The sequence below is a fragment of the Anarhichas minor genome, unplaced genomic scaffold (assembly GCF_050575085.1).
Source record: "Anarhichas minor isolate MPS153535 unplaced genomic scaffold, ASM5057508v1 ptg000046l, whole genome shotgun sequence".
In the NCBI taxonomy this organism is placed as follows: Eukaryota; Metazoa; Chordata; class Actinopteri; order Perciformes; family Anarhichadidae; genus Anarhichas; species Anarhichas minor.
In genome coordinates this window covers 512,462-527,698 of record NW_027466492.1, presented here as the reverse complement: position 1 = coordinate 527,698, position 15,237 = coordinate 512,462, and the positions used below count along the sequence as shown (strand labels likewise).

The 15,237-nt window shown below is 41.3% G+C and overlaps 1 protein-coding gene across 1 annotated transcript in view; it reads left to right on the top strand.

Moving 5' to 3' along the window:
* The first annotated feature begins 4,484 nt into the window (after positions 1–4,484).
* Positions 4,485–15,237, top strand: part of dnah2 (dynein, axonemal, heavy chain 2) — a 53,180-nt gene continuing 42,427 nt past the window's right edge. The window contains exons 1-16 of the mRNA XM_076111992.1: positions 4,485–4,517; positions 4,679–4,843; positions 5,395–5,623; positions 6,369–6,479; positions 6,884–7,122; positions 7,305–7,496; positions 8,067–8,224; positions 8,779–8,866; positions 9,500–9,705; positions 11,523–11,652; positions 12,016–12,198; positions 12,405–12,607; positions 12,933–13,079; positions 13,557–13,713; positions 14,024–14,133; positions 14,606–14,735. Coding sequence (XP_075968107.1) covers positions 4,485–4,517; positions 4,679–4,843; positions 5,395–5,623; positions 6,369–6,479; positions 6,884–7,122; positions 7,305–7,496; positions 8,067–8,224; positions 8,779–8,866; positions 9,500–9,705; positions 11,523–11,652; positions 12,016–12,198; positions 12,405–12,607; positions 12,933–13,079; positions 13,557–13,713; positions 14,024–14,133; positions 14,606–14,735 — 2,481 coding nt within the window. The remainder of the gene's footprint in view (positions 4,518–4,678; positions 4,844–5,394; positions 5,624–6,368; positions 6,480–6,883; positions 7,123–7,304; positions 7,497–8,066; positions 8,225–8,778; positions 8,867–9,499; positions 9,706–11,522; positions 11,653–12,015; positions 12,199–12,404; positions 12,608–12,932; positions 13,080–13,556; positions 13,714–14,023; positions 14,134–14,605; positions 14,736–15,237) is intronic.

Here is a 15,237-nt window from a genome sequence, read left to right as displayed (position 1 = left end):
CCCTCCTTGAATATCAAATAGTTCACATTGATTATTTACTGAGTAGAATAAAAAAGAACTTGGCTTACAGGAGAGAAAGTGAAATGTATACATCTTTATTTTAGAAATATAATGAAATTAAATGTATTATAGTCAATATACATTAGGTACATGTGAAATTTAACCTCAGTATTTAACAAGCAATTGAACAGGTGTGCCTAATAAAGTGGCCGGTGAGTGTATATTATTCTGAAATGGGCCATTTTGCATAAAGAGCTCTTTTACTTAAAGTGGGCCTTGCTGCTGTTACTTTGAATGACGGACTTTTACTTGAAACTATTTTTTTCACTGTGGTTTTTCTAAATTTTACTTAAGTAAAAGATTCGTACTTCTCCTTCCCCGGTGAAGAGTACCGTCATTTGTTTTACCACGGCTGGTAGATTCTCTTGGTAGGTGGTTATAACTTTTATTTTGAACAATAAAGCAGACTTATTCTTACCGGCTTTGTGCAGGTGCACACGGTGCACAAAGATGCGAGCCGCAGGTGGAAATGAAGCCTTCCAACGCACCGTGACATTAAAGGGTTCGGTGTTTTGAAGTGCTCAGGGCCGAATTTACTCTCTGGAGGCAAAAATGATCCTTACACACAACCCAGGAACCCAACAGTATTTATACGCTGGAACACGACCCTGCCACAGGTTTGCTGCATACATGTGTGAGAACATAATTCAATACACATTTGTGTGAGGCCATGCACTATGTAAACTTAAATCTAAATGGTAATGGTCAAGGTTTTCAAGCTGGATTTGGACACAGCATGAGTGTTTAGTGCCCTCCAATGGTCACAGTGCGTAATTACACTTGTGTGTATTTTGCAAGACCTCCTATAATGCTAGCCGAATCAGTATTCAGGTGAATGTCATTTAGATTATTTTATTTTCTTGCCAATGATGTGGGCAGAAACCTCATTGAAAACCATTTTTGTTTGCAAGAATAAAAGATCTTGCTAATGAAGAGAAGCTTCGAGACGGACCTCTATAGTTATTTAGTATTAAATCATCCAGGTTCCTCTTTTACAAGAGGAGTTCGAAAACTGCCGGAGAGTAGTGCATATTGTAAGTATTTTACAATATGCAACAAATACACTCCCAAAACGCTACAAACTCTGTTCCAAGTTAGACTGGTTCCATATTTCCACATATGCACTCCCTTAGATCAAGAGTTATTTATCTAATAGGACGAGTTAAGAACACTTCTCCAACCCTGTGAATGTTTGCCGTGTGGTGGTGTGACAGAACAATGTGCATCACCAGAAACATGGCCTCATACATTGAGTTTTAAATCCTGATTCTGATTGAAGAAAGTTTGTGTCTGTGCATCTTTCATTTAAATAACTTCACTCCCCTCTTCAGATAGAAGTCCCTCCTATTAATGTTTACTTGTGTATTTAGTAAACATGTTGTACTTGGGAAGGACACATTTGTATTTCAGTTCGGTTTGTTTCATAAAATATGACCAGCCATGCACTGTTGGTGGATTAAATGGTATTCTTTTTGTCATTGTCTCCTGTAAGGCTGCCATACAGGCTCTTTACATCAACAGTGAATGACAGGTCTGTGGTTTCAAGACATGTCTGTTTTAATACTGTAACATTTGTGCAGCTTTTTACTGTGATTTCTGATCCAGACTATAGCAACATAAAAATGAGTATGAAACGGAACACAGGACATATCATTTTATCGTTGAATTAATGCTGCAGATATTATTATTATTATATTATTCAAAATAATCTTAATTTTCCGCGCGACTGATTTACTTTCTACACACATGCCCCTCGGGGCTGAAGCGGGCTCTCTTTGACTGGTTTAATCCTGAAGACATGGAAGGTGGGATGAATTCTCTTGGATGACGGCAGACGAGGACGGACGGCAGCAGGATTGATGACCCGAGAAACAGGGAACGGGCCCACGAAGCGAGGAGCCAATTTCTTGGATTCCACTCTGAGGGGAAGGTCCCGCGTAGACAGCCAGACACGTTGTCCCGGGGCATAACGGGGCGCAGGGACACGGCGTCTGTTGGCAGACCTTTGGTAGCGCAAGAGCGTGGAGCGGGCCTGCCTCCAAGTGCGTCGGCACCGCTGGACGAATGCCTGGACTGAGGGGACACTGGCCTCCCATTCCTGCTGATATGGTTTGGGTTTTCATTAGCTGTAAGCCATGATCATCAAAATTAAAAGAAATAAATGCTTGAAATATATCACCCTGTGTGTAATGAATCTATAATATATGAGTTTCACTTTTTGAATTACTGAAATAAATTAACTTTTCGATGATATTCTAATTCATTGAGATGCACCTGTATGTCTCCTAAGCCACGGATAGCACAAAATGACCAGCTGCTGTGGTGCATGGATGAGATGATATTCATTGTGATTACCTGATACTGCCATTGAGGAGTGGATTGATGGGTAACCCTGCAGAGGAGACGACCGTCTCAAGCTGTGGCGTGGATGGGTTTTCCCAGGGCCACCTACCCGATCCCCAGCTGGGAGGCCAGAGTCATGTCCATGAGGTTAGCATCTGCACCAGAGTCAATGAGGACTGAGACAGTGTGATTATTCCCTGAGCAAAACAGCTGAGCATGAATCAAAGGCCGAGAGGGCATTTTTAAGTTCACGATTCATACAGGAGTCTGTATCCAGTGTATGTGCCACTTCCAAGTGCACAGCACCACTGGTGAGGCAGGTGAAAAGCTTTGTCAGACAACAGTCTCCCCTCAACACTTCTAGAGATTTTTTTTCAGGAACTATCAGGATTTAACTTTTTCTTTTCCTCAAATTTGTTCCTCCATTATTTCTGGATGTTTATCAGAAACTACAGAAGAACAGGTACGACAATCACAGCAAACGGAGCAAGAATGTATCAGTAACACAGTAAAATAATCTGCTAACTTTGATTGGAGGAATAAATAAATATAAAATAAATAAAAAGAATGAGAATAAAGGAAGATTTATCTTATAAATATGAATAACTGCGTGCAACCATAGAGGTCAGGTTCAGAACAGCAAAAACAAACTGGCACAGACAAAGGGTAGCACACAGACTAAATAATCAAGGGAGGAGGAGGAGGAGGAGGAGGATTGGGAACAGATGAAGCTGATCAGGGTGGGGAAAGGTGATCACACTGGCTGGAAACACATAAGGTAAGGAAGTGACGTTATCTGAAATGAGAGGGAGAGGTGACAAAATAAAACAGAGAACACAAAAAAGTTCTAAATGTGAAAACAATGAAAACATAACTTAGGGAACTTGACGAGGTGTTACAATGTCCTTTCTGAATGTAAACTGATGCTTTAATATACTATTATATAACAAAATAAACACCATAAAACAGATACAAATATCCCCACTCAGTAAAATATCTGCCTCTTCTCAATATGATGTGTTCATGCTCAGTATGGACGCATCAGGTGCTGCACGTCCTAAAAGATGATTTCTTTCTTATCTTGACTTTGCACTCATCCTGTGCGAGACAGATCAATATATTGTGAACATAAGTTAACATTGTCAGCAGAAGATATCTCAGCACATTCATGAAAATGTACGAGTGTTGAATGGAAGATGAGAGATCCTGATTCTGATGCTACAACTAACGGGTATCTATCCTTCCTCGTGCTGTATCTCGTTCTCGTTCACACATCCACGTGGGTCATCCCAAACGTAAACACACGAACATCAACTACCGCGAACACATTCATAGTCTCGCGGTTACACAAGACGAGTCTCTTTCCAGGGTTGCCCAGGCAACCGATTGTGTCCATGGAGACACGCAAACTCCATACCACAAGTGTGACTGAATGGATGGTGAAGTGACACAGCCTCAAAGAAAAGGTAACGTAGCGTAAAGAAGGACTTGTCATACATTATTTTGCACGGATACATGTGTTGTAGCAGACCCGTGAAAAGTTAGAGTAAATTGTTGAACTTTTGTCGCTGTATGGCGACCCACTTCAGCCCGGGAGGACTCAACGGCTGCGCGTGTTAACCTACAGTTACGGTTGTTGCTTAAAGTTTGCTTGCTAGCTGGCTAAGCTAATGTAGTTTTAAGCCAAGTTAGTCCGTAAACACCGAAGAGCCACTTTATGTTTCCTCTTACGTTAACGTTACCCAATCTATACACAACGGTTGATCATACAACGTTATAATAAGTGGTATTGCAAGCTTCAAAAGAAAAATAAACGACATGACGTTTAGCTTATTTGGGCAGGTGTGGTACTAAATCGTCATGATTTAGTCTTTTTAACAGTAAAGAACAGGATAATGAGGGTTTACGTTAAAGTTTTAAATTATAAATTGGTGTCTCAGTGTGTGTATTTCAGTGTATATTGTGTATTTCAGTGTATATTGTGTATTTCAGTGTATATTGTGCATTTGAGTGTATCAGTCTCCGTTTGCTTTGGTAAACACAGAGAGAAGACAGCCTTCGAGGTGAAGGCTTTGAAAGAAATGGATGAGGAATATTCAAAGACCATTCGTCAGGTAAAGCTCGGTTATTGGTTATAATGTGTCATTTTTTAGATTTTTCTTCTTTCTCTGTGGGGTGTGCAAAGACATTATCCCACTAAATAAAATAAATAACCACCTGTCTCTTTCCCTCCCCCCTTTCTCCTCGGACCCTGCCTTTCATCTCTCCATGGAAGCTGTTTATCCGTTTAATGACTGTTACTGGTGTACCCAGAGAGTTATTGACGGATGGGAATGAGCGGGCTTTGGATCAATTTATTGATGACACATCCATCACAACCATGGTGGTCTACGTGGACACGTATGACAGGCTACGGGTGGAGTTCTCCATGCCCTCCCAGGTAAAGTGCACTTTTCCTCCCCACTCAAACCTTCATGCTTTTAAATTAGATAGTTAAACATATAGTTAGATACTTGCACGAAAAAAAGATGTTTGAATGACTTTGTTCACATTCCTAAAAAGCACCATTGCCCAGTCTCTTCTCCTCCGATACAGCAGTGATTCTCAATCAAGGGTCCGGGGACCCCCAGAGGTCCTTGAGGGAGTTTCAGGGGGTCCCAAGAAAAGTGTGGGATAGTTTATTTTCAATATTTGATTTACTACGAGAGTGACTATACTGATCATACAGGTTTCACTATCTCCGCGTTTATCTCCTTAACTGTAGTTGATTCTGGTCTTTATCATATCTAACAACCAAAATCTGTTTTGATCTAGGTTCTCGAAATGAAACCTCATCAGACTGGGGTCTGTGACCTAACGACTAATTTAGGGGTCCTTGACAAGAATGCAGTTGAGAGCCACTGCTCATTTTGTTTAAAATTCATCTCCCTCCATGTATTTTTCATCTCTCCTCATTACCATCACACCTAAATAATTCTTTAATGGGTGCAGGTAGAGCAGCTGACCTATTTTAGCCGCATACCAGGAGCCATAATCACAGCGGAGACGTTTGATGCGGCCGTGCAGTTTCGCACAGTGCAGGGGGGCAACCCCACCCAGAGGCTGCTTTGTGAAATGACCTGTCAGCATGCCCCCGCAGTTGCCCTAAGCACCGACATGGAGCGGAACATCAAGGAGGAATATACCAACCAGATGCACTGCTTTCTTGTCAGCCTCACAGGTGGGTACCTCAGGGGAAAAGTAAGGGAGACAATTCACTATCGAACGGCACCACACAAGGTAGTAGTTCTAAAAATAAACCTCTGGACTACTGTAAGGGTGTTGTCTTTGCTTTACTCACTCTGATTTGCCATTGACTCTTCAGAGATGTCCTCTAGACAATACGTCATTAAAGAGCAATCTACACTGCCAGTGTTTATGAAGTGCCTTTGAAGCGTTTTAGACGTCCCTCACTCTCAATCGCACATAACAAAAACACTTCTATTTCTACAGATGTGTCACTCAGCTCCAGTGGGGTGCAGAAATAAATGAATTGATAGTTGACAAAAACTGTACCTCTAGAAGGGAAACATTGTGTTTCCCAGAGGATGAGACAAAGATAAGATATTCCTGACACATTTTCCAACACAATTATTCGGCAGTCAACCAAGAATCAAAGGCATTTTACACATTTCTAGTCCCCCACATCTCTCTGGTGTCGCCAGACTATTTGATTCAGTAACAGTGAAGGTTATCTGTGTTACAGCATATGCATTCAAATGGAGGACAAAGGTATTTCTTTATCCCTGGTATACAGCTGGCACTCTATGCCAGGATGGTGTGGTAGAAATCACGAAAAGACACACGTCGCATTTGGAGTCAATTGGTGCAGTTGTGCACAGGACGGCCAACATAACTTGATGACATTTTCACCGAGCCACATGTGCGGCAGTGTAATATTTTACCAATTTTTTCTTTTTGAACAGATGCTGTGTATAACACGGTGGGCAAGACAGTTCTATACATACCAATGGAAGCCCTACAGTGCAGACCTGAGGTGGCCAGCAAGGACAAGAAGCTGATACAGAGAATGGAGTGTAAGCCGGGGGGAGCTCTCTCTATATGTGTATGTATGGGTGGGTGTGGGGCCTTTCTCTTTCCATATGTCTCTGTGGGTGTCTGCGTCAGGGCACACTCAGACATCAGACGGTCTGTTCATTTCTGATTTTAAAAAAAACTTAGAAACTGCAGCATTGGCTTTGTGTCTCAGACTCTTTTGATATTTTATTTAATGAGGCACTGGGCTCATAACCCCTCACCTGCATTAGTCCTATTTGTTCATTGTTTTGAGTTTTTTCCAACAGTTCTTTAGTCACACTTAGTGGTTTTCACATAATTTCAACTTCTGCTCTTCTTTGCTCCCTCCGTCTGTCCTCCACTCTTTATTTCACCCTGCCTCCATTTCCCTTCTCTTCCACCCACTTGTTCTTCCTGTTTTTAGCTGTAATGATCCACTGGACGGATCAGGTCAAGAAGCTTCTAAGTACCCAAGAAATAATGAAGATGAGGGAAAAGTGCGGCCCGCTGCAGGAGATTGCCTTCTGGAAGAGTTGCTCTGCAAAGCTGTCGGACATCAGCCAGCAACTGCAAAAGCCTGGTGTCAGGCAAATCCAGAAGATCCTGCTGCTCTCCAAGTCTCGCTATGTAAAAGACTTCTGCAGACTGGCCCAGGAAATACAGGTACTAGGACTCTCACGTCTAGAATCGCTTCCCTACTCACGGACTGGAGGGCTTCTCACTGCTGCTAGAAAGTTGGAAAATATTGACATGAATTGTCACCATCATCATTTGTTACCATGACTGAAACATAATGATAATAATAATAAGCATTCATATTATCATCTTTCTTCTGTGTTGCTCAGGAATTTTCTGTGATGGCCCAATCAAACACGACCTTCCTGTCCACACTGAAGGAGCCATTGGAAGAGTTGGCCCGGCTAAAGCCTAGCCAAGTCGCTCCGAAACTGCAACACATTGTCGGTCTCATTCGCATCATCTATGACAACTCCCTCCACTACAACACCAAGGAGAGGATCACTGGTCTCTTCCACAAGGTGCCTGCATTTTACTGCATCAGAGTAATTGGGGGAAGTGTACTCACACCAGGTTTCTTTTATTAACCCCCTCTGTCTCTCCGTTCATTTAATTAACTCCCACACACATTCACTGTTTGAACATACTGCACATACGCAGCCACATGCTGCAGCCCACCATTCATATTTCAGTTTCATTTTGTTGATACTTTGATGTGCTACTTCAACGTCCTTTAAACAAGCAATCATGTATACCTCAGGTAAGTCAGTGGAGCAACATTAACAGATAACCCCTTCGCTGTTATATATGTCCATATTTTATATGATTCCAGCTAATACCATAAGAGAAGGTGGAAAAATAATAAACCCTGTAGCCTGAGGAGGATGTACGTATTTTCTGGCTGCAAAAAGGACATTAAGAAACTTAGAACAAACAATATGCATACTCAAAAATCATGTTGGTTTAAAGTAAAAGTGACTTGTTATACCGCATCATATGAGCATATAGTAAATGTGAATACAAGTGTCTGTAACTTGGTCGCCCCACTACTTATTATATGTGACAAGTGTTTGTTTTCTCCTGTGTTGCAGATGAGTAATGAGATCAACCGCCTCTGCTTCCAAAGCATCTCTCTGGACAGGATCTTTAAGGGCTATGTGTTATCCAGCAAGCAGAACCTCAACGACTGTATCCAGTGCTGCCTGGAGTGGAAGGAAATTTACCAGCACGCCTCACAGATTTACCACGAGTAGGAGAAATCTCACCTGTGTAGAGACTCAAGACACTGTCATCTGGGCATGTTCCCATTATAAATATTGTAATTCACTCCTTTGTTGTAAAATTCAATTGATGTTGAGTTGAGGTAAAGTTGGGCAAAATGTTATTGTGGTTTCGATGCAGAAATAAATAGAACCTTAAAGAGCATCGTCAGGCAGAAAAGCCTCGATTTGAAATTGTTTAGGTCAGAGATGACTTCAGATTTTGTTGCAGATATGTGCAACATATAATTAAAGGCTGTTTCACCATGCTTCAATTTAGAATGATAAGTAATCCAATCTCAGACAACCTGATAGATTTGGAGGTTTTTTTCCAGTGTGATTGAGGCTTAGCCTGATTGGGTGGCTGTTTGCTGTAACAACCTGCTTTTTGTTTTTGAACACTTAACAATTCCAAGTTCCAAAATACTGACATGCTGCTCATTTGAGTCTTCATTTCTGTTCGCGACTCTCCACCCATTCCCCCCTTTCTCTGTGCTCCTCTTTGTCTTTCTCTCTTTTCTCCCCTCTGTCTTTTTTACGTCAGTCATTCTCCAAAAGACTGGGTCCGGGACCAAAGCAGCTTTTTTGTAGTGGTTGATGTTTCCATCCAGAGATTCAAAGAGCTGCTTGAGGTGAATTTCCCCTCACTCACACATACAGAGACAATAACAAACGTACATGTAAATTCATGCTGTTGAAAGAACAATACTAAAGAGATTACACACAGGATTGTCAGGCAGTAGTTCACAAATGGAATGGATGCCAAATGGTGTTATTGTGCACTTACAGTGATGTCATCTTCAGCTTCTTTAACAATAGTAAGGATATTTACTTTTCGTCAATGTTTCACGGTTGGGTCACTTTGCCTCCAAAACAATGATGCAGTCGACTATCGCTGTTTTGTCATTGAACATCTCCTTTAAAACATCTTTCCACAAGTGTTGTAAGAAATGTGGTGTTGGAATTAGGTACAAGTATGAATATAAATGATTAGAGCGAGGTTGCATTGCCACACGTATCACATTGGGACCATAGTAGGAAATGTCAAATTGAATGTGATAGGTTAGCCTTTGGTGACTTTTTTCCTCATTTTGTTTCCACTTTGCACTCATATGTTTTATGTCTGAACTCTATCCCTGCTATTACTAAACAGTCCTCTATGAATCAATTCAATATATTTACTCTTCAAACCGTATAGTAATGATGCTTTTTGTAGGATGCATTGTTTGTTATTTGATATATATTGTTCTCTTGCTTTGTCTCAGATATGTGAGTGCCAGTATCAGTTTGCCCGTTGGGAGGACGGTCAGCAGAGGGCCCTGCCATGCTTCTGCAGCAGCCAGGGACCCGAATTCACCCGCTCCCTCCTGGAGATAGAGGGCAACTTCGACCGTGGCCTAAAAAACCTGCACTTTTTGGACAAGGACATCCTTGATGTCGAGAGCACCACATGGAGCAATAAATTCATCCAGTAGGTCTATTGCTCTTTAACACATTCAAACTGAGACTAGATATAAAAGTAAAGCAAACGCAAGATAAAATCTCTAAGTGTAAGCACAAATGGACATGACCGTCATATTCTTTGCAATTTTGGTGCACAGAGGCATTTGCTCAAACCGGGTGCAGCCAGGCGAAGGCTGATGCAAGGTGGAAGAGAGGCTGATACGTTTAGGAGGAAAAATAACAAGCAAATATAAAATAGGGTTTGGAGATTTGCTAGTACAGTGGAAACCTGTTTTAGTGATCACGTCTGTCTGGGTCAAATTAAGTACTATAAGCAGATGACTACTAAAACGAATATATTTCTTTTTCTCATGCAGATTACCATCTAATCGACATTTGGGGTACACCTGAGGTTTTTCTTTCATCGATTAATATAACGATTATTTTTTGGATTAGCATTGTATCAACTAATTCATTCATTGTTCTAAATCTTAAATTCCCGATTAACACAATCATTAATTTACCCAAAAAAGATTTTTAAAAAGTCGGATTTATACTTCTATATTTTGTTTATCTTATTTTAGATTTGAAGTAACAAGAGAATAGACCCGTTTGTCAGATGCCTGATCAGAATAATATTGGACCTGAAGTCACATCAAAAGGATTGCTGTGACACTCAGATTAACTTCATCACTGTATGTCAGAGCAACCCTTTCCCTGACCTGGAGAATCTGTTTTTTTACTGAAGTACTTGGCTTAAAACTTTAAATGGTTATGACATGGAGTGATCTCATCACTTGAGTAATATGCACAGAAGATAATCAAATGTATTTTTGCCACAGTGTGGGGAAGGGAAATAATTGTAATGATTTACTGTAAAAACCGTCTGTAATGTTATTTGAAGCCATTTCTCACTCATAGATGGCCTTTAAAATAAACAGAAAAAATAAATTGTCCGAATTACAACGTTTGATGACGCAAGGTTTAACGTTACGTTACCATAACAGCAGTGGTACAGAAGTTACTTTTTTAAGATGGGAGCAAAAGAAACATTGAGAAAAATCAATTGTAAGTGACTGCTACACTACTAGCAGAAACATATTCAGCGTGTAAATAATCCTGATAAATCTTGTTTTAGTCGGGACAAAAACTAAACAAGACGGTGCTGTCTTGCTGTTGCTGCCGTCTTGACAAAGCGTTCCGGGATGCTTCCGCTCTCTGAAGGGTTTGTTTATAGCAGTTGTGCTGCTGTGATAAGCAGAGTTTACAGAGCACCACGTTGTTGGGTATCTGTCTAAGATACATGCTGTGCCAGCTTTACATAAAGTATTCAGGATTTTTGTTGGTCCCGAGCGGAAGAAAACTACAGCGAACATAATCAATTGAAAACATGGTGTTTTGCGTCTGCCTCTGTATTTATCAGTGTGTTTCTATTTACTTTTATCATTTTGCTATTGTGCGCCCTGACAGTATCCTGCGACCCAAGCTTTTGCCCTCACTGTACAGCAACAGCTCTGAGCCTAAATTTCATTTTGATTTGATTTAGAGATAATTGCATGTAACCAATCAGTTCATGTTAAGCTTTGCCGGTGCAGGGCGGGTACAGGTTTGCAAGCAGGTTTGCAAACTGGACCAGTACAGGGATCTCATTTATAACTGTTGCGTAAGCATGAAACGGGGGCCTGGAAGATGTGTGCGCCACTTCACTTATGGCAGAGGAAAATAGCATTGCAACCGGGTCTGTGCTCCTTTTTTAGTGTGCTTCTGATTCATTTATCGGCTGATTATCACACATTTGTGTTTTCATGTGTGGATATGTTCTTGTGTGTGTGTGTGTGTACGCAGGTATCGTGCAGTCCTGAAGGATCTGGAAATGAAGATGCTGAACCTGATCAATTCAGTGTTTAAGACGGTGTACACAGTGGAGGAAGGAGTTTGGCTTCTGTACATTTTTAGGCCGATCTGTTCTCGAGAGGTGTCTCTTTCGCACGCACACACACATACACACACACACACACACACACACACACACACACACACACACATTCAAGTTACCAAAGTAAATGTTAAAGAACTGACTCTTCTATCACTTTGATGCTCTGAGAGCAAAAGAGACTTCCCATATTAGGCTTGGTTTATAGTTTATCTTTGTTATGTTGTATTTAGAGCTTGTTTAGAAACCCCATATTTGTCTCAGTGTATTACCACAATGCTCATTCTCAAACTCTCATTCTCTATTTTCTTTGCTCAACGTTTGTCTTTCACCTGTCTTCTTTCTTCTCTCACTCCCATGTAATTCATCTACTCACTCACTTCTGTCCAATCCTCCCCGTCACAGGCCATTAAGCGCACCACAGAAGAGAAGGTGGAGGAAGTGATAAACCTCTTTAACAATGAGCTCCAAATGGTCAACAAGGAGCTGAACCAGAAGACGTGGTCTCCTCCCGACCATATGCCCCGGTTGGCAGGCAAGGCCCACTGGTTGATGGCCCTCAGACAAAGCTTAGCGAGACCCATGGAGGTGAGTCCATCACTACACAGTGATCTATTCTTCTATTGTTTTAGTCACGCTATCACATAAGCAATGCAAAGTAAAGAAGTGTAGTATGAACCATATGTTGACTGTAAACAGATGGCATTCATGGTCTTAACTGAACCCACCTTCTGGAGCTCCTTCCTTGACTTCTTCTTCACTTGTCCTCTCTCCTTCCCCTCCAGGTGCTTCAGAAGGCCCACTTCCTACCCGAGTCATACAACCACAAGGTGTTTTTAACCTACAGCCAGATAGTTCAGGTTCTGGATGAGATGGAGAGGAAGAGCTTCAGCGAATGGAACCAGAAGCTGGATGGACAGTCCCTCAAAAAACTGGAGCAGCCACTCATGGTGCGCCGCAAGGACAGCACCGCCAAGCTCAAGGTCAACTTTGATAAGTGGGTGACATAATCAAGACTGGCACACAAGACACTCAAGGCATTCACATTAAAGTATAGATTCACACAGTCTTACATAGTGTTTTCTGTGTACTTGTGACACACACAAACCCGAGCTAATGTGTTGTGTGGTAACTTTGCATTCATGCCCAAATATGTATAAATACACACTCCTCAGCTGGATACACAGATATGCTCTTACACAATATATTTATTTAGAAACTAAACTGTTCTACTCAAATGTGTGCACACATACATGACACATGCATGTGCTCATTACTGTATTTATTTTGTGTGTTTTTCTTTAATGTGTTTTCTTGTCCAGCAACCTGTTGAATATTTTCTCTGAGATCCACTACTGGGATCGACTAAAGTACGAGATCCCCCAGTGTGTGTCTGACATTTCCCAGGACAGGGAGGACATCAGATGCCTGAGTGAGAGAGCACTGCTTCTGGTCACAAACTACAACAGGTCTGACTCACACACACACACACACACACACACACACACACACACACACACACACACACACACACACAGAGAAGAGGAGAACAAACATGCATGCAACACTGAACAATGATTTCTGATATCAGGGGCCTGATGTGTATGGTTATGTGGTAATCATCTGATTTCTTATTTTTTGGACGATACTGTGCCTACTCTAAACACTGATGTGTGGTTTATCACAAAGCCAAGTCTGTCAAGCATTAGAATATTTGATTCTTAGCTGGTAACATAGGACTTCACAGGGTATTTAAAATGAAAACAAATATTGAAAATCTGAAAACAAACTGTTTTCTAGTTGTTAGGTATTTTGCCCACTCCAGAAGTAAACAAAACACACTAATAGTACTTACCTCACCTGTTTGTGTGTGTGTGTGTGTGTGTGTGTGTGTGTGTGTGTGTGTGTACTGTATATATGTGTGTGTGCGTGTGTGCGTGTATCAGGATCATTGGAATGCTGTCTCCCGACGAGTTGGGTCTGTTCCGGGAGCGAATTGGTTTCATGAATAAAAAGATTCAGCCAGGGCTGACCAAGCTCCTGTGGTCTTCTAAAGGAGCTGCTAACTTCTTCATCCAGGAATGTCTCCTGCATGTTAACAAGGTTGTAACACAAAGCTCACCCCTTTCTGATATGGACATGTGTACAGATGAAAAAGTGGGTGAATGGAGAGTTTTTCAGCGTGCGGATTAAATCCCCTGAACAGCTGGAGAAATGTGTTTGCAAATGTTCAGTGTACTTTTGAACAAGGACACAGTTTTCACAGATCTTACTTCGTCAGGCATTAAGTTCCAGAGCACAGGACAGAAGTGACTAAAAGCATCCTCAACAGATCTGGAAGGTGGAAGTTTCCTGGTTCAGTAAGCGAATTGTACTGAGGAGTTGCTTCTTTCTCCTTTTCATTACCCTCCAGGTCAAGTGGACAGTCGATGGTTACAAAGCATCCAACCAATCCATCTTCAACCTCTGTCGCCGAATCAGTGAAACATTGCTGGTTAAACTGGATGGAAAGACTGTATACAGGTACCAAGAGATGTTTGACTACTTCCTCATTGCATGGGATGCCTAACACAGTAAATACACAGAATATAGATTATAAATATAGATGTACTTAAAATGCATATTCTTTAAAAACAGTAAACAGTGGGTACATTTTTTTTTTTCAATTGCTCAGAATTGATCACTCCCCCTTCACTACATTCTTCTTATTAATGTATTATTTTACTCAGTGGACATGTGGTTTTTGTCTGTGCTGTCCTTCTGTGTAGTCTCCGTTCAGATGTACAGGTAATGGTCTAGAAAACCAATAGACGTGTTAACAGGCCAGTGTAACCGCATTATACTGAAAGCTCACTAAGGAAGCCTCTCCACTTTTTGACATTGATTTGAAGCGATGCACATGGGTAGCATTTTGAATATACCTATGCTTCCAAGTGATGCACATTGTTTCCTTTCTTGGTGGCATAATGGGTGTTTGTCCTGTTGCAATTCTTAGGAACCTGGAGTTTGAGGATGACCAGAAGACTCACCAGCAGAGCCAACTCCAAATACTGTGTTCAGCGCACCGGAATATTGTTAACATCATGACCCGCATTCACAAAACCTTCTGTAATGATGGACCTGAGGTTTGTGCATTGTTTTTCATTCAGTATTGGTAGCCTTTCATCAGAGTTTTTTTTTTTAATATTATTCTCTGCTTACTTTATATGATATACTATAAGTAGTAGTAGAAGCTTAGAGGATAGGGAAGCAAGATTGTTTTCTCTTTTTTCTGGAGATGAGGTATAAAGCAGTTAAACAATTGCTGGATACAATAGCATTGACCCACATAAGTATTTTAAGGACAGAATGAGTTGGATTTTCCTAAAAAACAATGTATAGAACCACACAAAAATGTTCCCTCTCATCACTTCAATCATCGCAGACAACCACGACCCAATGGAGGTGTGTGGAGGTGTCTGTTTCTGTCGAGACCCTTTATCCTGCTGGTGAGCACCCGAACAACAATCAGGAGGCATGAGCTTCTTCTGTTGTTGAGCCGTGGAGAAGGGCAACCTTTAAGTGTTGTGTTTACAAACTGCAACCAACAAATCTTACTGATTCTGCCTTTCACTAGCGGTCAAACTA